Source organism: Amborella trichopoda, chromosome 6 (assembly GCF_054954075.1).
Source record: "Amborella trichopoda isolate Santa Cruz 75 chromosome 6, AtrichopodaSantaCruz75HAP2 v2.0, whole genome shotgun sequence".
Lineage (NCBI taxonomy): Eukaryota > Viridiplantae > Streptophyta > Magnoliopsida > Amborellales > Amborellaceae > Amborella > Amborella trichopoda.
The window spans coordinates 37,206,250-37,227,228 of record NC_142341.1 but is presented as its reverse complement, the minus strand read 5'-3'; the positions used below and the strand labels follow the sequence as shown (position 1 = coordinate 37,227,228).

Below are 20,979 nucleotides of genomic sequence, written 5' to 3'. Positions count from 1 at the left end.
GAGTTTTTAGGGGGAATAGGTTGTGACCCATAACATCCCAAAACCTGGTTGTGAACCATACCATTATGGAACTATTTTGATCTCGACTGATTCCCCTCCAGATCAGCAATCCAAATCAGAAATCACAGGGTTTTAAAACAATGGTGGATATAACTAGCAATCATTCTCCAGCCCCTCAGACTTCCATGGTGCACCGCATGGCACGAGTGTAGAATAGGATTTTGCCATCGTAAAACCGTCCAATTGGTAGAGTCCCTCAAGTGGGTGTACTTTTTACACAATAGAATATGGTTTAATGTATATTATCCACTATTCTCTCCTGTAGGTTTTGGTGTGGAAGAATGGGATTTCAGATTTGGGTATCTAGATTCGATGCTTAGTGCATAGGTTTTTAAACGCGATGATTTTCAGTCAGGACTGACGATCTGGATGAGAATTGGTTGGGACCAAAGTAGTGTCAAGACAGTATGGTCCTAGCCTGGTTCCCCCTAAAATCCCCATATATATATATATATATATATATATATATATATATATACAATGAGACCATTTACCTTTGGTACAAGGTAGTCACAATTAATCATGACCATTAGATGTGAAGTTGGGCGGCTGCATTTATTTCATTGACCAAACTCAAAGTTTAAAAGAAACTTTATCAAACTTTGTGATACACCCAAGCTATCAAAATTTACATCGTATGGTTATAAGTAATTGTGATTTTCTTGTACCAAAGATAAATTGTCTCATTGTATACAATCCTTATATATATATATAGGCTTATCTAATGTTTTTTTAGGTTACCTTTAAGTTCCCACCCCATAACCCCTATTTTAATTTTATTTTTATTTTTTAATATTTTTTAGATTACCAATTTAGACAAGTCCAAACCCAATCTGAATGGTCGCTCTAGAAATGCAACAGAGATGTAAGGGTGAACAATCCGTACACAATCCAAATTTTGAAACATTGCGGACTACAATAGACCATCTATGGCTGAAATGTCAAAACCCAATTAACATAGAAAATGAAAAGATATCTCATTCTATAACAATCTTCAAAGCCATTAATTTTCATTTCAATGGGTATACCTATTCAAAGTCATTTTAATAACTGTCGCCACAACTTATTAGTCATACTAATTAAATAATGGATAATGGGTTATGTTAGGGTGCTTTGGAGTAATTATCATTGTACTCAACAATTTTGAACACTTTTATATATTTGTTTTGTACATGGAGCATATTTTTATTAAAGGTATTTTTGGTCATTAAGAATGTGTGATGTCATCCACATGGGGTGTGATGTCATCCACATGGAGCATTAAATATTACTAGTATGCTCTATGTGGGTGATGTTACACTCCATATTGATGACGCCATACATTCGTAACGACAAAAAATACCCATATTAAAAAAATGCTCCAAGTACATAACGAAGTTTTAGAAGTGTCCAAAACTGTTGAGTATAATGATAAATTACTCTATAGTGTGAGCATCCTTTCATAACCCTTTTAGAATGACATGAGAATCCATTTTTATCTTTAACTATAAAATTTTAACTCTAAAAATAGTTCAAATCAACCAGATCTATAAATACAATAAATTCTTGAAAATAGATGGTTTAGAAAATTTATTGTAAGATGCATTATTTTTAGGACTCAAAATAGTCTTTTTTGATAGGTTTTCCAACATCAAAACAATCTTTTTTGAAGGTGCATCTTAATTATACATTTTAAGGTTGCAACCTTATGTAAACATTTTCATATTTCGAATATATTGAACTTTAGTAATTTTTCCCAGGACAAAGAGTGTATTTTTGGCTTCTTGAAAACCATAGGAGAATGGCATTGCCAATAGGGATCCCAATTGGGTCGGGTTCACCGAACCCAAGTCCTGGTCTGGACCTAGTTAGTGGACCCTACAAGTTGGGTCCAGATTCAGGTTTATTCCAGACCAAATCTGATCAGGTTGGGTCTAAGTTAGGGTCATTCCAATCCAATACATACATAATTTTTTCTTTATCATACCCGGACCCAACCCATTCTCAACCAATTTACAGCCTTAGACCCTAGTTGCAAAAAATAATGGAACTGAGGCATCAGGAGTAAGGTGAGAAGTTCATGCAAGCTAATCGATGTGAGTAAAATTTTTTGGTTTATTTGGTGACTCACAAAAGTCTACTTGATGTTTCATAAGAACATGATTGGGTAAACTAACCTTAAAGTCGTCTTCATGCGCACTTGATGTATGGGAGAATACAAGTAAGAAAGTAAACGTATGCCCGTAGGCTAAAATGAACATAGAAGGAGATTTAAGTGAGGACGCAAATGGCTAGGCGTGGGCCTGCCCAGCCTCGGCCCTGGCCTGCCCTTTATCCCCATAGGGCCGGCCTTGTCCCTATTAGGGCCGGGCCAGGCCAGGCCAAAAATAAACAAAAAATAATAATAGAAAACACGAAAACTATCAAAGTAAGGCATGCATCCAAAGTATGTCGAAAGATATAGTTTTGATGCCAAAAAGCCTTACGAATGCTTCAGAATCTATTTTCACCACTAATTATGAAATTTAAATATAAAGAAATGGAATAGATCGAACATATATATAAACATTTGAAACTTCTAAAAATAGATTGTCCAGACAAAGTATTACAAGATGCAATATTTCCATGACTTGAAATCTTCTTCATCTTTTTTTCATGCCGATATTTCTTAATGTTGAGATGATCAATATGAGGGTTTATAACATTGAAACAACCTTTTTTGGTTGGTTTTTTAGCTGCACTTTACTAGTATATGAACTTTTTCCTTAATAAAATAGGTGGGATTCTCGTACAATCCCCTTATAGGTCTAAATATATTAATTAGGGAAAGAAGTTTGTATTGATCAAGTCGTAATGAAATCAGGAATTGGGATTGGGTGTGATTGGTTAGCAGTTGATGTCAAACAATTCTATATCTCAAGTTGAATTACTACTGCTGAACTACCAAACAAAAAAAATTGTAGTTAAATTAAGTATCCATAACATATTAAAAAACACTCTAAATACATGAAACCTACTCAGAACCGTGGTTTACTTACGAATGAAGCTTCACAAATATCAATTGGTTCGTTTGTTTTACATCCGAACATACGCTTAGCATTGGTTCAGTTGCCAAAACATCGACATGAGAATCAAACTATATTGCATTGCTAGAATCCATGTTGTACATTTGAATGAGGTTGACCTCCTTGTTCTTTCATGTTGCTTTTATAGAAGCGTACTGCCCATTGTTTAAAAAAACGCCGAGTCGAACCGGACTCACCCGGTTTGATTCGGGAATCGTCATGGACGGATCGAATCAGCGAAAAAAACGGGAATCATCCGGTTCTAGAGAGAACTGGACGATTTTGCACATTGACTCGCCTATTCATTGTACGGAATCGGCGAGTCCCGTACGCAATTTTGTTTTTTTATTTTTTATTTATTATTCTTTTTTTATTTTTATTTTTGTAATCCATGATAGATTTTTTTGTAATACTTGATCGATTTTTTTGTAATCCATGATCGAATTTTTTCTTTTTTTTTTTTGTAATCCATGATCGAATTTTTTGTTTTTTTTTTTTTTTTTGTAACCCATGATAGAATTTTTTGTAATCCATGATCAGATTTTTTGTAATCCATGATCGAAATGTTTGATTTTTTTTTCTTGTAATCCATGATCGAATTTTTTGTTTTTTGTTCTTTTTTTGTAAACCATGATAGAATTTTTTGTAATCCATGATCGAATGTTTTGTAATCCATGATCGAAATGTTTGTTTTTTTTTGTAATCCATGATCGAAATGTTTGTTTTTTTTTTTGTAATCCATGATCGAAATTTTTGTTTTTTTTTTGTAATCCATGATCGAATTTTTTGTTTTTTATTTTTTTTGCAACCCATGATAGAGTTTTTTGTAATCCATGATTGAATTTTTTGTAATCCATGATCGAATTGTTTTTTTCTTTTTTTGTAATCCACCATCAAATTTTTTGTTTTTTTTTGTAATCCATGATCGAATTTTATGTAATCCATGATCGAATTTTATGTAATCCATGATCGAATTTTTTGTAATCCATGATTGAATTTTTTGAAAATTTGTGAATTTTTTTTTTAATCCATGATCGAATTTGTTTTTGTAATCCTTGATAGAATTTTTTGAAAATTTGTGATTTTTTTTTTTTAATCCATGATCGAATTTTTTTTTGTAATCTATGATAGAATTTTTTGAAAATTTGTGATTTTTTTTTTTTAATCTATGATCGATTTTTTTTGAAAAAGATAATAAAAAATAAAAAATTAAAGTGAGACTAGTTCGTAAACAGAACTTGTCTGGCTTAACCAATTCCCGATCCGAACAGGCGAGTTCCAATCCGGTTCGCCAATTTTTAAAGCACTGGTGAGTGGACTATATAATATAGCTGCTAACCCGTCATCTAAAAAACCAAAAATGAAATTTAGTATAAATCACAGTGGCACCAGAGGGTCCTTGTATTTCATATATATTTTATAGAGAGAAATACTGGGACTACAAAAAGAAACCACCAAGAGAGAGAAAGAGAGGAGAGAGAGTAGTCACCCGGGAATCTAGAGAGAGATGCTGACAAAGGCTGTCCCCCTGGTAGGCCATTGGTCAATTTTTTCTGACAAAGACTTCAGAACAGAAAAGCGAAGCCGCTTCTCTCTCTCTCTCTCTCTCTCTTCCTCTCTCTAAATTGTAAAAACTAAAAACAGTACTAAATCTCTCTCTATCACTACATACTTCAGCAACGCCTTTTGATCTTGCAACTCGTCCACAACTTTATTCTTTGTTTTTTCTCTCCCGTTTTCTTTCCCCCGTCTTTTTTTTTTTTCATTTTTGTCTTCTTTTTTTTTTTTTTCTATTTTTGTTGATGTGAAATGGAGAAGCGCCATCTGTAAATGCCTCTTTTCGTTCTCTCTCTACTTCATCGTTCGCGGCGAAAGAAGACTCTGCAACATCTCCAGTAATGAAGTGTTTGTGCTACCCCTCTAGTTCGGATCTGTAAGTCCTGGTATGTTTTCTGGATTGGTCTCTTACCCCTTTGCCCTTTCCTTTTTGTCTTTCTTCGCTTCTAATTGCTTTTTTATGGCCATTTTTGCGTTGAATCTTGCTGAATGTTGTTGCATTGTGTGTATTTACTGGTTGCAGAGTTAATTGCGGGAATTGAGAGTCTCTCTTTTTTTTTTTTTTTGCGTAATGGGAGCTCAAAATTTTGTTTTGTGATGAGTTTTTATTTATTCTTTTAAGAAAGGTAAATAATTGGGAAATATTGAACAATGCTGCATTGAGCTATGCGTTTGGCAATGGAATTGAAGAATTCATTATTGGATTTGATGTTATAAAAAATTGGTGAATTGTCATTGTCAGCTGAATCAGGCATAATTCATATATGTATTTATATTTCCTTAGGCATTGGTTATTGCATTTCTATTGTGTACAATGAAATTTAAGAATCTCCAAAGTGTCTTTCAATGTGGCAGGGATAAATCTTGTTTTAGAAATCCATGTTCGTTTTCTCTTTGAAGCTCAGTCACCCAGTCATCAATTGAATGTGATATTCATTGAGAATGTTCCTTTTAACGAGGTCAAAGCAAGCATTGGTTATAAAACTCATCAGGGTTGAAACATAAGTTAAATCATCTGCTTGTAGATTAAAAATAGGGAAAAACTTCATAAAAGCTTTCATTGAATATGAAGAAAATAGAAAAAGTAGTTGTCACTGATTTTTTATTTTGGGTGCCGGAGTGAGGGGTTGAGGGGATGCACGTTCTTATTTTTGCTTGATTTCTACCCAATGCATGTACCATAGGTGAGGTTGCAAGAACTGGTATCTTTAACTTTCCTTTTTGGAAATTATAGACTCTGTATTTTATTTTGCTTTGAATATTTTGGGCTATAAAGTGAGTCAAGGCCAGTAAGGTGACGGAGGAGACCTAGACCAGATGTGGCCTTCTGTGATCTCTATCAGCTATGTGTATTCATACTTTTTTACTGCATCTGACAGTTTATGTTTGCTGTTAAATATGAGTTTTCTTCTTTTTCATTGAATGGTTCCCCTACTAAGAGCTGTAGGTTATAGATTTCGGAACGCTGGGCTGTGTGATTGATAGAAGCTTATGCATGGATCGTTTTCTGTATATGATTTATATTTTTATGGCATTTCATGGTTCCTTGACTCTCTGAAAATTCGATAATCATGTACCACATCCAGATATATCTTTCACTCTTTCAGAGTTCTGTACACGATCTAAAGTTGATGTCTTCCATCCATTAAGTAGAGAATCACGCCACTTAAAATGGCAGAATTCTACGGTCTGCCTTTTCTTTAGGTTTTACATTGTTCTTATCATGAAGCTCTGATGAATACTAACAGATCTGTTCTTACTCTTTCTTCATTTCTTTCATTTTAATAGATAAATTCTTCTGCCTGATTCATTCCAGGCATTCATAATGGATCTCTAAAATCAGTCTGACCCGACGTGCTGCAAGTTTGAGACACACCTCTAAGTTGTTCATTTGTAAACGTGTGTATTAGTTGACTGTTGCCCCTAGCCATGGTTCTCGGGTTGAGAACTAAGAACCGAAAAGGATCTACAGTCAATGTAGATTATGTCATCCACATTCAAGAGATTAAACCGTGGCCACCATCCCAGTCTTTGAAGTCTCTTCGCTCTGTGACACTGCAATGGGAAAACGGTGAACGCCAATCTGGTAGCACAAAGATTGTTACCCCTCTCACTGCAGATGGAAAAATCGAGTTTAATGAATCCTTCAGGCTTCCCGTCTCCTTATGCAGAGACTTATCTGCAAAAACTGAGACATATCAGAAGAACTGTTTGGAAATGAATCTTTATGAACCGAGGAGAGACAAGACAAAAGGGCAGCTTTTGGGTAGTGCTATGGTGGACTTGGCAGAGCATGGGATTTTGAAAGATGCGGTGAGTATTAGCGTTCCAATGAATTGCAAGAGGAGCTTCAGAAACACTGCTCAACCTGTTGTGTATATTCAAATTCAACCATTTGAAAGAGACAGTGCCAGTTTCTCATCGAGGGATTCTCTAGCAAAAGAGTCATCTCTGGACAAGGATGATGGCAAAGAATCTATCTCTACTTTGATGAGTGAAGAGTATGCAGAGGAAGCTGAAATTGCATCTTTTACTGATGATGATGTTTCCTCACACTCTTCGTTACCTGGTTCTCCATCTGAAGCTGAGGCCAGAATCCAAGAATCAGGTGACACTGGAGATTCCAGGCAAGGGGCTGAAGAGGTATGGATTGTTGCATAAATCTTTTTGCATAACTCTTTTTTAATGTATCCTAACTTTTGGGTGGGTGGCTACTATGGTTTGCGATTTTATTATTGTCCTAATGGAATGTTTAACCGCTAAGCAGAATTGCCTTGCACATGATGTTTACAATTGAAGCTAGAATGCTATATCCTTTGTGGCCTCCCTTGCTTCTTGTTTAAGAGAAATGGAAGTCTTCCTCTTGATGTCACTTCACAACTTTATTGGGTTATTCTGTAGTTATTCCTTATACGTATGGCTACCTAGATGTTCTAGATCTAGAGTGATGTGATAGATGAAGGGTTCGTGTCACGTTTATTCAATGTGGCTAAGCTGTGTTATTGGACGAAACTTAGAAATTGTGAAGCATTCCAACTTTATTATTTCTTATTTAGTATGAAGTGGCATCATGAAGTTTAAAATAGGTTCTGTTATATGATTGAAAAATTTAAAAATAGTTAATGAAACTTATATAGTTTAAAAAAGATTGTTGTGTCCATTGTAGCCTTTTGTTACTATTGCAATCTTTTACTCCTGATTCAGCAGTGAAATATCTGAGTGCTCAGCCGGCTAGCCTGCAAGTTGGTATTATTGGATGGTTCTTTCCAAAATATTCAACTCGTCTATTTGGATACTAAGTAAGACTGGCCAACATTGGATTGAGCGTGCAACTTGAGAAGATGCAATTCCTTACTGAGTCCTAAATGTGTATTGTTTGATATATCAGAAAAGAATAAAATTGCTCTTCTGTTTGATGCAAAACCCTAAAACTAGCTGGGAATGTGATAAAAAAAAAAAAAGCCCTAAACTAGCTGGGAAAATAACAATGAGATGCACAACCCTTCAAAGGATGATTATGCCTTTGTATGTGACATTTATACAATATATCATGACCATTATGTTTCTTAGGTTCTATGCAATAACATTATAGAATGAATATTGGAAAACTCATCCTCAACATTACAAATTAGGGTTTTGATAATTAATTTTCCCTCCAAGTGGTGTAATAGAGTGAAAAATTTGGTGGAAACGTTAACTGGTCCATTGCAGATGAAACATGTGCTAGAAGCAGTGTTTTAAAATCGCCAGGTCGGAATAGAACTACCTGATCCGAATGGGTAATTATTGGGGATTGTCTTGGTTCTCCAATTATATCGGGAATAGCGGTTCCTGCTAGAACTGGTCTGTTCTTTGACAGAACCGGTGGCCGGTCAGATTGCCCGTTCCCACTTTTTTATTTTTATTGCTTTTATTTTTTTATTGGCCGATTCTCTTAGCTGGATCGCTGATCTGGACTGGTTTCCTAGATGGCCATTGATTCGAGTTTTAAAAATTGCTTAGAAACTATGTCCTTTGGTGATCTTTTTCGCATTAAGGGGCACCCTATCTCAATGTTCGTTAGGCATTCATGGAATGCTAGATCAGGGGCAATCTGAATGGCACTAATATTATTTGCATGTAGGGAAGTGGTGGCGTTGAGAGGAAAATCCATGTTGTGAAGCACGTTGCATGGCTAAATAATCTCACTATGAGTTGAAGGTAGTGCCCAATCCAAGCTCGTTGTGTCTTTGAGAGCCCATATAGGACCTTCTTAAACTGTTGCATCAATTGAGCCATGAGACTATTACCTTGGGATCAAGACATTTGAATATCTTCTTTCAAGTATCAATGAGGTAATACATATATAAAATCCATTCAATTGGTATCCGCTTGTTGTAAAGCTGCACAAATCGATGGTGTTTGAGATGTAGTCATTCTGGTGGTGAGGCAAAGATCTTTGTGTGATCTATATTATACTACTGGTGTCATTGAGCTGCAAATTTGCATTTATACTTTCATAATGTTCCAAATTGCCATCAGACTTGGAAAGGAAGCCAAATTCAACATGTCGCTCAAGCATGTAACTCTCATTGGGTGGCATCTCTTCAAGATTGAGAATGGGCAGTGTGTTTTCAAAAGGAACATAAGGATTTCCAAAGTTGCAAGAAAATTGTGTTTAAAAAAAAGGGTTCGCCTAGCACCTAGGTGCCGGAATGACCTTAGGGTGCACGCCCAGTCTAGGCGGCCCAAGCGGGTGCCTCGGTGGGTCTCCAGTGCCTAGTCTTTGGTTGGTGCCTGGGGCCTGCACCCTTTCCTATGGAATTAAAAAAGGCCCTTGGGGCATTGTGGTTCATTTTGACCCACAAAATTTATATAAATGAGTATTGGGAGTATTCTAAAACCCCCAAAGTGAAGAACATTTTGAATCTAAGCCCCCAAATTGATTTCCTTGATGGTGAATTGTCCCTTGCCTCTGTAGGTACAATATTTTTTAGATCTATCGATGCTTATGAAGAAGTTCATGATGCACATTATATACTTTTTTATTGATAAGGGCATTGAGGAGGTTAGGGAGGAGCATGTAATTCAAGTGTCACAAATAATGCTGCTCCTAATTTTGGACAACTTGTAGTGTATATTGCATAGACCTTATGCTTGAGGCCAATAGCGACTTGTCTAGTATTAAAGGGATACTTTCAAAGGCTAAGGAGGTCACAATCTTCATATACAGCCACACCATTAACCTTAGCAGTATGTGCAAGTTCACAAAAGAGGAGGAGCTAGTGGGGCCTGGGGTCACCAGATTTACTACTGCTTACCTGAGTCTTAAGAGGATATATGGTAGGAGGATCCCATTGAGATCTATGTTCTCTTCAGAGGAATGGAGTAGGTGTAGGAGGTCTAGAGATCCCAATGGAAAGAGGGCCTGTGATACTATTCTTTTTAAAGCTTTTTGACGTGGGGTCAAGCACTCACTAACAGTATTTCTACCTTTGGTCAAGGTCTTGTGCTTGGCTGATGTTGACAAACCCTCTTGGGCTTTATATATGATGCACTGGAAGGTGCTATGAAGGAGATGGTAGAGGATTTGGGCAATGATGAGGCCAAGTGTGGCCCAATTTGGGAAATTATAGTATGAGAAGTGGAATAAGTAGCTTCATAGACCATTGCATGAACCTGCGTACTATTTGAATCCAAAGTTCTTATATGCTGACCTAGATATTGGGTGGAAAGATACAATCATGGATGAATTTAATGAGTGCTTTGAGACTAGTTCCTGATGTGGAAATCCAAGATAAAATTTCCGCTAAGGAGCGCATTTTGTTTAAGTGTGCTTGGAAGTTGCTCAGGAAAGAAATAGTGGTAAGACAAAGAACCAAATTAGATCCAAGTACTATATTTCATTTGAAAATTTTCTTCCAAATTCCTAATGACTAATCATGTTGTATTTTGAAGTCTCTAAAATTCTTTATGATAATTTCAAATTGCAACCTAATGGTGGAGTTACATGTGAGTAGTGCTTCAAACCTCCAGAAGATGGCTATTCAGATTTTGAGTTTAACAACTAGCTCTTGTAGTTATGAATGGAATTGGAGTTCGTTTGAGATATTTCTTTTTGTTCTTTTCTTGTTTAGTTGTTTACAAGCTCATTTTTCTATTATGGAGGGTACAAACCTAGAATACATTAGTACCAATTTAGATGGCTCACTAGATGCATTTTTTCTTATTGGTGTATACAAAGAGAAGAAATAGGGTTGAGCAGAGGAAGCTCAATGAGTTGGTATTTGTTGGAGAGAATAAGAGTCTTAAGGAGAAGTTCAACCGACAAAGAGGGATCCCATCGCTTCAAAGGATAAGGAGAATGCAATTGAGTGGCTGGACGAAGACCTAGGTACTACAGAGGTCCTCCTGGGGAGGGTTTGACCTAGGATATGGTTGAGGCTTCGGGTCCAACTTCTAATCCTTGGAGGACCACTCTAGCAGCAATTGCTGTTGGTACTTCCACTTCACAAAGGATGAGGGAAATAGAGGAGAAGGAGGAGGCAGATTCAGAAGAAATTCAGGAAGATGAGCAATATGTTGAAGAGGATGATGATGGCCTTCATTCAGATGGAGACCGAGATGCAAGTGATTATGAAGATTCAGTCTAGTGACGATTGAAGAAAAAAAGATGTCCTTGTCTTTTGTATTTCATAATAGTCTTGTGTTGGACTTTGGACATTTGGAACATTGGTTTTATGCTTTTTCTTTGTATTTCTGTCATCTTGTTTAGTTTTGATCGTGTGTTACTATGGAGTGTGCCATAGTTGATTGAGTGTTGGAGGCTAATACACCATGGACTTGTTTATATTTTTGAATCCTTTCGCTAAATCTTCAATGATTTGAAGTTCTAAACGTGTTGCAACACTCATGTGTTTATATTTGCATAGAAAAATTTAGTTAGAATACATACTAAATGCAAGAAACTGCTAAATTAACACAAATATCTGCATCTATGTGCTTTTGAACAGCACATATATATTGCAAATTTCTAAAGCCTTTTTACCTCAGGGAGCCTGAGGTTTTGAGCGCCCGCCTGGGCACCAGACCGGTAGGGGCCGCCTAGCATTTTCTGAAACATTGCAAGAAAAGGTGAATGTGTTATTCAGTTAAGAGCTATCATAGTCAGGCCGGACATATGTGCCTGGTTGGAATGTGAGAGTTGAACTAATATAAAACTAGATGAGGGGAATCTGCACACTAAACTCCTTATTTCGTCTCCATATTCAACAAAAAAAAAATTATTACATATTAAAAAAAAAAATTATTTCATATTCATAAAAAAAAAAAAACATGTTGCGTCTTTACGCTTGGAAAAGTTAGGGAGCATCCATGAAGGCATGTGCATCTGGAAGACCTAACATAGAATCAATCTTCAAAAAGATGAAGGGCTGCCTAGGCGGTCGGGGGCTGCAACAGCATGGGCGGCCGCCCTTGGCGGCCACCATGTAAATGAAAGGGGGGAGGGGGGTTAGGGACCGCCTAGGGCGATTAGTCGGCTGCCCTGGGCAATTAGTTGGCCACCTAGGGCCACCATCCTGCACTTGGCCAAGTAGTCCCAGCGCGGGATGGTCAGGCCTTCTAACCACCTGGGCGGCCCCCCCAGGCGGCTGGGCAGCTGACTTTTTGTACATAGCATGGAATGATAGGAAAGTATGTTGAGATAGGTACATGTGAAACTGCAACAGAATAAGTTTCAGGTGATATATAAAATGGTATATTTCTAGAAAGGCTATCTCTATGTTAATATAGGTACATGTGAAACTGTAACAGAATAAGTTTTCTGTGATGTATAAAATGGTATATTTCCATGAGGTCACAATAATTCTTTTGGAGTCTCCTTATGATGCAGAGAAATAATTTTCATGTAGTGTGCATTGAAGTTGTCGTGATCATGGGGGGCAGAAGAACAAGACAACACATCCTGAAAGTTCTGCATCTTTTATGGTTATTCTAAATGATATTAGACAAGATGATTTTGAAAGAAGGAGACATAAAAGTATCATTGAGAATAGTAGGAGGTAGCCCATTGATGAGATGAACTAATGTTAATAGGGGTTATGCTCAAGAACATTTTAGTCCACACAATTCAATGGGCTAGTTATTTGTGGTTTCAATGATAGTGTGATTTTTAACTCTATGGGCAATTTCTCTAATTATGATCGCTTTACTAGTAAGAAAAGGAAAAGATCATGGAAGATAAACTCTCCCATTTACTCCGAATGGAAGATTTAATTTCCTTGTTCATGCTTGAAAAGGTTTTAAATGCAATCAAAACCTCATATTTTGATTGAGAAGGGATTAAAACATTATGCTTGGTGGGAAATGGTCATGTGATGCATGCAGAACAATGTAAATTGCAAAATCATATGAACGTTTCTGTATAAGCATATTTCTCTCAATTTGTTGTGTATGAGTTTGAAAAACGCATGCATGCCTATGAAATAATTAATTTGTACATGTTCATATTTGTTTTGTAGTTTTTTTATATAAAGTGACCTGTAGACTACAAACTTCTGTTTCTTCTAATGATTATGATTTAGGACATTTTGCATCAGTATATGTGGTTAACGTATTACATCTCCATGTAGTCTCAAGCATACCATGTGTGTGTATTTCTTTGATGCTTCAAAGTCTTCTTTGGTGACAATATCTCATTTGAATCCTTGTATGCATCAGCGTTGTCATCTGAAAATCAGATAAGATGGGGCCAGTCCTAGAGTCCCTGTGCGCCATTCCCAGACAGATGGCAAAATGATGCAGTCTATTTGTAAATAGGAAGGATAAAAAATTAAAAACTGTGGAATAGAAAAGGGAATGCCACCTTTCTCCTGTGTGTTATCATTCTATAGGAAATGTTTGCCTTTAGGAATTGCATTACTACTCCTGTCAATTGCATTATTTTGAATTATGAAGAAAGATTCCACATTGCCTGGCAGTGGCTACAATAGAAACTGCATTTAATTCTCTTGTAGATATGTGTGTGTGTATGTGTGTAGGGTATTCTAGAATACACCACTCTAATAGTGAACTTAGGATTCTTACTCCAAAAGTTTTACCACAAATACTCTTACAAATTTAAAAACTGCATTAGTAATAACTTCTTTGAAAATTTCAGGAGAGGGCATATTTGTAATATTAAATTGCTTCTAAAATTCAAACATGATCTAAAAAGTCAAAGGAATTTTATATAATTTTAATTTGATTTTTTGAGGGATTTGAAATGACAAATATGCTACTTCAAAAATACACGAAGAATTTATGTCGAAAGTCTTTTTTGAATATTTAAAAAGGTATTTTTGTAGTAAAATATTTAGAGAAGCACCGACACACAAGCATATATGCACAGTTACTTTAATTTTAAATATATCTTCAAATTAAGAGTATACGTGTGTATCCCATTTGTCCTGTTGTGCTGAAACCTAATCTTATTCTTTGCATATCTTTATATGGTCTCCTAAGAACATATTGTAAAATGAATGCAATAATGATATGGTTTAAGTTTCCTTCCAAATACAGAGTCCTGGTGAAGCTACTAAGGAGAGCAGAGAAAAGGTCAGCATGCTGCCTGCCTTACCTCTGGAATCACCGGCTCATAACAACTCTACACCAATCACTAAGAAACCCGCAGCTCCTGAAGCTTCTTCTTCATCCATTACTCCTGAAGGTGTGAATGTTGAAGATGGATATAATGGCGATACAAAGGGTGCTGATAATAATAACATAGTGGTGGCTAATGAAAAGGAGGTTGCCCTTAATGGTGAAGTGAAGGAAACTATTTTGCACTTGACAAAAGAAGAAAATAATTCATATGGTGTAAACTCTAGAATTCAGTTTAGTGATTCAAAAATACAATTAGGAGACAAGACGCCATCTTTTACTGACTCTACTCACTCCAACTCAAGCTTTGAAAATGATGGACAAAATGGGACAGAGGATGTAAAAGTGAATAAGATGGTTATGGAGGAGCACAAAAAGGATAATCATCCAATTGGTCATTATGAATATCTTGAAGTAGACAGTGAACATTCTGAGGATGAACAGCTTGCAAACATTCCCAGAAAGGATGTTAATCTCAAAATTGAGAACAGTTCTCATGCAATGGCTGAAAGTGAGGAACCAATCCCAGAAGTTAAGCAGCTGCCTAAAATGTCACAAGGTAGTTTTATAAAGTCGACAAAAACAGGCAATGACTTGCAGAGTAATAACTGGGGTGCACCATCAAATCCTAGAATTTCAACTGAAAGCCAAACACAGTATAAGATGACATCTGTTAACCATCCACATGAGTCATCAGTGTGTGTATCATCAGAGACCGATGATGACAATGTTGAGGTGGAAGAAGTAAAGGAAATTGATGTTCTGGGGGATTCTCCCAATGATAAAATTCTTAGGAACAATAAACAAAGACCTAATCTGCATGAGAGTAGTGTTAACAGTCACAAAGCTAAATATGTTTCTAGAGAGAGGAGTAGCATTTTTTCTGATACTAAAATCCAGCGCTTGGAGCTGAAAATTGAGGCACTTGAGGCAGAATTGAGAGAAGCTGCTGCAACTGAAGTTGCACTTTATTCCATAGTTGCAGAGCATGGTAGTTCATCACATAAAGTCCATGCTCCAGCTCGACGCCTGTCAAGGCTATTTATTCATGCCTGCAAGCATTGGCCCACATATAGAAGGGCAAGTACTGCTAAAAGTATTGTTTCAGGACTAGTTTTAGTCGCAAAAGCCTGTGGAAATGATGTGCCAAGGTACGTTAAAACTCATGCTGCATGCTCTTTATTTTTTTCTGCAAGACCTTTTGGCTTACATGCTCTCCAATCTGATCTGAGCTATTATCTCCATGACTCTCTTTTGTCGCAAAGCTTCACACACAATGTCTTGCTTGTCTTGTTTATGATGGACAGATACTATAATTTCCCTTTTTTGTTCTCAATGTATGTAAACTTGGTATTGTACTAGTTATGTCTCTAAACCGTTCACATAAGTACCTTGCTTCTTATCCAGGTTAACATTTTGGTGGTCAAATTATGTTGTCCTGAGAGCGATCATCGCCCAAGGTTTTGGTAAATCAAACTTTCCAAAAGCGGCAGAACATTTCAACAAATTAAATGATACTGATAAGGGAAATGATAGAAAATATTCTCCATTAAACTGGAAGGAGAATTCTCCTAAGAATCAGGCAAAGAAATCTGGCCTTACTCAGTTATCGGATGACTGGCAGGACATCAATACATTTAAATCTGCATTGGAAAAGATCGAATCCTGGATATTTTCCCGCATCATTGAGTCAGTGTGGTGGCAGGTCATTATTTCTGGGATTTTAATCTTTCAAGAGTTCCTGGATTAATTTGGTTCCTTGATATTCTTTTGCTTATACTATCTATAAATGAACTTGTTGAAGCTGTTGGTGAATGGCATATGGCTGGTTAGTTAAGAATATTCCATTTTCTGTCTTCTTCCAGACTTTGACACCATACATGCAGCCTTATAATGGTGAAGGTCTTGAAGGAAAATTTTGTTTGAACTTACACAGAAGCTTTCGAAGGCTTCCAAGCTTGGGTGATCAGCAGCAAGGAAGCTTTTCTATAAACCTTTGGAAGAAGGCCTTTGAAGATGCCTTTGAAAGGCTCTGTCCAGTGCGAGCAGGAGGGCATGAATGTGGCTGCTTGTCTGTACTAGCTAAATTGGTAGGGCAACTTTACTTTCTTTGATCATTGATGAAGTAAACGGTGGTCCTGGAACTTAGAATCTTAAAACTTTGTTCCTGTTTATTCTACTGGTTTGACTTGTTTAACAAAATTATATTTAACTTGGGATTAATAAAGTTGCTTTCTTAGATCCAGTACTGTAACCTTACAATAACTACTGCAATTATCTTTATTGAAATAAATATAAAAGGGGATTATATTCTAAAAAGGTGCATTCAGATGTCCATTCTGAAATTACTGATTCTAGTACCCAGTGATTGACAAAGGGAGTAGATTGTGCCAATTTTATGGACTTTTTTGTACGAAGACCCTCAATAACCTAAGAGCCCTTATTTGATGATTCCTTTATGTTTCAGGTTATGGAGCAATGTGTTAATAGACTAGATGTGGCCATGTTCAATGCCATTCTACGTGAATCAGAAGATGAAATGCCAACAGATCCTGTCTGTGATCCTATAGGAGATCTCAAGGTTCTCCCTATTCAAGCAGGGAATTTGAGCCTTGGTGCCGGTGCAAAACTCAAAACTGCTGTGAGTAAAAATGTTCCTGTCATATTGAATTGATTACCATTAAGTTTGATTCTTATTATCCCTTTTGTCATACCCGACAACTTTTTACAATGTAACTCACAGATAATTTCTGCCACTGTATATATGTTTAATATGTATTTGGGATATCCACATCCAGGCCTGCATTATCAATTCGAAATGTGTGGCTGTCTCATAGGCGGACTAAAATGACATAATACATAATATAGTAGCAAGAATGCAGTTGTGAACTTGCAAGCATTTCTTATGGACAATGTACCAAAAGGCAGGCCCACCATGGCACCTAGGTGGCCGATGCCTGGGCGCCTCGCCTAGGCCAGGGCAGCCCGCCCCAGGATGTTAAGGCACCTGGGCACCCTGCACCCTTAAGCAACATGGTTGCAGAGAGAGAGAGAGAGAGAGAGAGAGAGAGAGATTTGCGATTGATTTTTTTGAGTTTGGAGTTCTCAATAATTCATGATTTTTATTTGGAAATGGCTATACTTGCACTAATCACTCTTGAGTCATATTTCGTACTTGATCACCTGAGCAACATGCAATAATATAGTTAATCTCTCTCTCTCTCAATAATTACTTGAGAAGATACATGCTTAAACAAAGGGATAATTTCGTGTGAGGTGCTTGTTGTCATCATTGTAAGGACCGAGCTCCATTGTTTCTGTACTTCAGAGTTACTGTAGCAAGTAGAATTTAACCAGGGTGATACTCATTCATCTATGTTTGTTTCCATGTCATATGCAATTATTGTCATGTTGCTAAAATCTACAGATGACAATTTTATTGTCCAATTGCTATGTCATGCATATGAGAATTGGATCAAAAGAGATGATACACTAGGGATTGCTCAACTAAAATAACATTTGTAGTCAGGGTTTCAAAGAAAGGATCTAGGCCACATGCTAGCTTTTTGGCATAAAAATTGGATGGTCACTCAAAGGTACTTAGTATAAGTAGAGATATTATTGAATATGCATATATAAGCGGGTCAATGCACCTCTCAAACTGAGCATCAAGTTGTTTTCTTCTGATGATCATCATGCAATAGTTCATAGAGTGCTAGTTTGTGGGAAATTTTATTCATTTACTACTTGGCCTGACATTGATCATATTGTTCTAATATACAAAATATACAAGGGATCCCAAACAGTGCCTGATGACTTTTGATTGAATCATCTGTTATCTATGGGAGACACATGGATGGGGATTGTTGTTCTCCTCATCATCTTGCTTTTAGTTTGCATACGCAGATTGGGTAGTTCATCCAGACACTAGAAGATCAACTGTAGAATGTAGCATGTGTCTTGGCTCCACTTTACTCTTTTGAGTAAGAAATCTTATGTTGTTCCAAAATCGTGCCTGAAGCTGAGTGCAGAGCTGTCATCTGCTACAGGTGGGGATCATACAATTATGTCAATCATGAGACAAGTGTTAAGTCGGTGTATCTATCACAGTCTGGAGACTGTTAGTCCTCCAGATTGCAATGAACACTGCATACTGAGACATATAAGGACATTGCCCTTTTATTTGTCAGCATCTCGCATCCCGTGCCATTTCAATCCCGTGTACAAATAAATTGGCTATTCTCCTGATTCAACTAGTTGCAAGTTTTTTGTTGACAAACTGTGACTATTAGTTGATCTTCTTTGAATGATCTGTGAGTCTCAGATTGAAGGAATGCTTTGTGCCTCATACGTATTGGTATATTTGTAATTGCATATATAAGGAAATTTTGGACATCTGTGAGGGAATTTATGTTATTTGGCCTGTATTATATATGATGGTATTTTGTTCTCCACAGCACTATCCTTTTCTGACATTCACCATCCCAAGTATGAAGATAAATAAACTTCATTGTACTTGAGGAAAATCCAGTCCACTGAGGAATATCGCATTAGAGATAGGGCAGAATCATGTGATTTCCTCAATTTTCTGATTTAATAAACGGGCATTATCATTAGTTTATGTGAAGAAACAACAATGCTTTATGTCTTTGTTCGACTGTGTCAAATTATACTCTTTTGTGGTTATTTTATCGAATATCAGAAATGTCCTTGCTGTTTGTGGAATTTGTCTTTGCATACCAGAGATATATATATATATATATATATAATATGTTTGACCATTTTCTTCTTTTTATCTTTGCACAGGTGGGAACCTGGTCCAGATGGTTAACGGACCTATTTGGTATTGACGCTGATGACTCCCCTGCAGATGATGACGATCTTGATGATGACAGACAAGATACTTCAAAAGCCTTGAAAACTTTTCATCTTCTTAATGCATTGAGTGACCTTTTGATGCTCCCCAAAGATATACTCTTGGATCCATCCATCAGAAAAGAGGTTCAGCAGCTTTTCTCAATTCTTGTAGTTTGTCTGTGTTTATCTTTTGCTTGCTAACAAAATCATTCATTCCTCACTTTTTAATTTATTTAAAGGTATGTCCGACTTTTGGTGCACCGTTGATAAAACGAGTCTTGTGCAATTTTGGGCCTGATGAGTTCTGTCCAGATCCTGTTCCTGATGATCTGCTAGTGGCACTTGATTCAGAGGTACTATGGTACTTTCTCTGGTGGTTTGGCCTCTCATTTAAAATTTTAGAAGATTGCATGTTGCTCTTTTCCATTCTTGTACGCCATGTTCTTATATCCAGTAACAAAGGAGAAGACCCACCTTCTTGTAATTAGTTCCCATAAATATTACCTAGTGACAACTGACAAGGAACTTCCAAACTTACGAACTCTCTTATTTTCCAAAGCACCAGAATGTTCAAGCTGCAAAACCTACAGCAAAGTTGCAGCCATAGATGCAAATTGAGTCATGAACTGGAACCTGAATATTAGTATGGTGTTGGTATTCTATATTCATTATTGTGATTTTTTTTTTTTTTGTGCTGATAAATTGTTGATAATGGTAAGTGCAAATATATGGTGCAGGTTCCACCGAAGCAGCAATTCGATGGCAGAAATGATCAAATCGGTGGTTTCCCATGTGTTGCTGCTCCCATTACATACTCACCACCCTTCGTGGCTTCTACTGGTGAGGTTGTAGGGGCTGTTGACTTTGGGAGGAGTCCTTCATCATCCTTGTTGCGCAAAGGCCACACGAGTGATGACGAGCTTGATGAATTGACCGTACCCTTAGCATCCATTATCGACAAGATTCCAGAGTCCCCGAAAGAGACATCCATGGAAAAGAGATGGAAAGAAAGAGGTCCAAATGTGCGATATCAACTTCTTCAAGATGTGTGGCTGGATTGACATCTGATACAATTTCTATTACATCAAATCGCTAGCTAGATCCCTGCAGAGGCCTGTTATATAATCATTCATTGTGTTAAGTTGCTGTTTTTCCCCAGAAAATCAGGTCACATGGTTGAGTTTAAACCACTAATATTGGGGCCCTATTTTTTCAGTAAAAATAATAAGCTGTATTTTCCATCTATTTTCTGTTGCCTTTCCCATTTGTAAAGCAGTAACAGAAGTCTAAAATGACAAGAGCTATAGTTTATTATTCCTATAATGGAATCCCCTATCTTTGTATTTGTTTTTTCTGTGACTCAATATTGGAAAGTGTAAGATTTCTCTTTTTTTATTATCCAAACCCCACTACCAAAACAGAAGGGGAAACAGTTATGAACATGATTGGCATTCTGCAGCCCTTCAATGCACATGAAATGAAGAACCAAACCAGAAATGCATATTTCGAGGACTTGGTGAGGTTCAATGGTAAAATGCGCATCCTCTGAAGAATTTTTTTGGGTTTGTATAGGAACTGCCTTTAAATTTTGCAAATTTCAGTGTTTTAATGGAAATTCTCAGTGTTTAACAAAATTTTGCACGAAATTTAAAATGGGATTTGCACTGGTTTTTCTGCATAAGGTCTAACATTTTTCCTTGATCGAATTCGTTTGCTGAAAAAAATGGGATAATGTTGAATGGAAGCAGTTCCATACGTTCATATCCTGCAAGAATTATAGAAATGTTAAGACCTTGATCAATACCAACACTGTCGGCCTTCTAGGGAAGAGAAAGTGGTG

General features: G+C 36.8%; 1 protein-coding gene across 6 annotated transcripts; it reads left to right on the top strand.

Moving 5' to 3' along the window:
- Positions 1–4,983: 4,983 nt before the first annotated feature.
- LOC18435123 (EEIG1/EHBP1 protein amino-terminal domain protein) lies at positions 4,984–20,489 on the top strand. Of its 6 annotated transcripts, none has more exons than XR_016058181.1 (10): positions 4,984–5,047; positions 6,478–7,304; positions 14,202–15,433; positions 15,690–15,748; positions 15,907–15,987; positions 16,148–16,372; positions 16,750–16,923; positions 19,089–19,283; positions 19,379–19,492; positions 19,877–20,489. XR_016058181.1 is itself a non-coding variant. In XM_020667767.2 (10 exons), exons 2-9 carry the CDS (start codon positions 6,591–6,593, stop codon positions 19,744–19,746), a joined length of 3,000 nt encoding a protein of 999 aa, XP_020523426.1. In that variant the 5' UTR covers positions 4,984–5,047; positions 6,478–6,590; the 3' UTR covers positions 19,747–19,782; positions 19,877–20,489. The 6 variants fall into 6 exon arrangements, 2 of the variants coding, with proteins under 2 accessions (XP_020523426.1, XP_006845237.2); XR_016058182.1 differs by lacking the exon at positions 19,877–20,489 and adding an exon at positions 19,699–19,782; XM_020667767.2 differs by adding an exon at positions 19,699–19,782 and having other exon boundaries at positions 15,690–15,987.
- Positions 20,490–20,979: the final 490 nt, after the last annotated feature.

Coding starts and splice junctions, on each gene's coding strand:
- LOC18435123 (XM_006845174.4), top strand. CDS start 6,591: ATGGTTCTCGGGTTGAGAACTAAGAACCGAAAAGGATCTACAGTCAAT. Junction 15,988..16,147: donor TTGAGTCAGTGTGGTGGCAG/GTCATTATTTCT, acceptor GTCTTCTTCCAG/ACTTTGACACCATACATGCA. Junction 16,924..19,088: donor GTGCAAAACTCAAAACTGCT/GTGAGTAAAAAT, acceptor ATCTTTGCACAG/GTGGGAACCTGGTCCAGATG.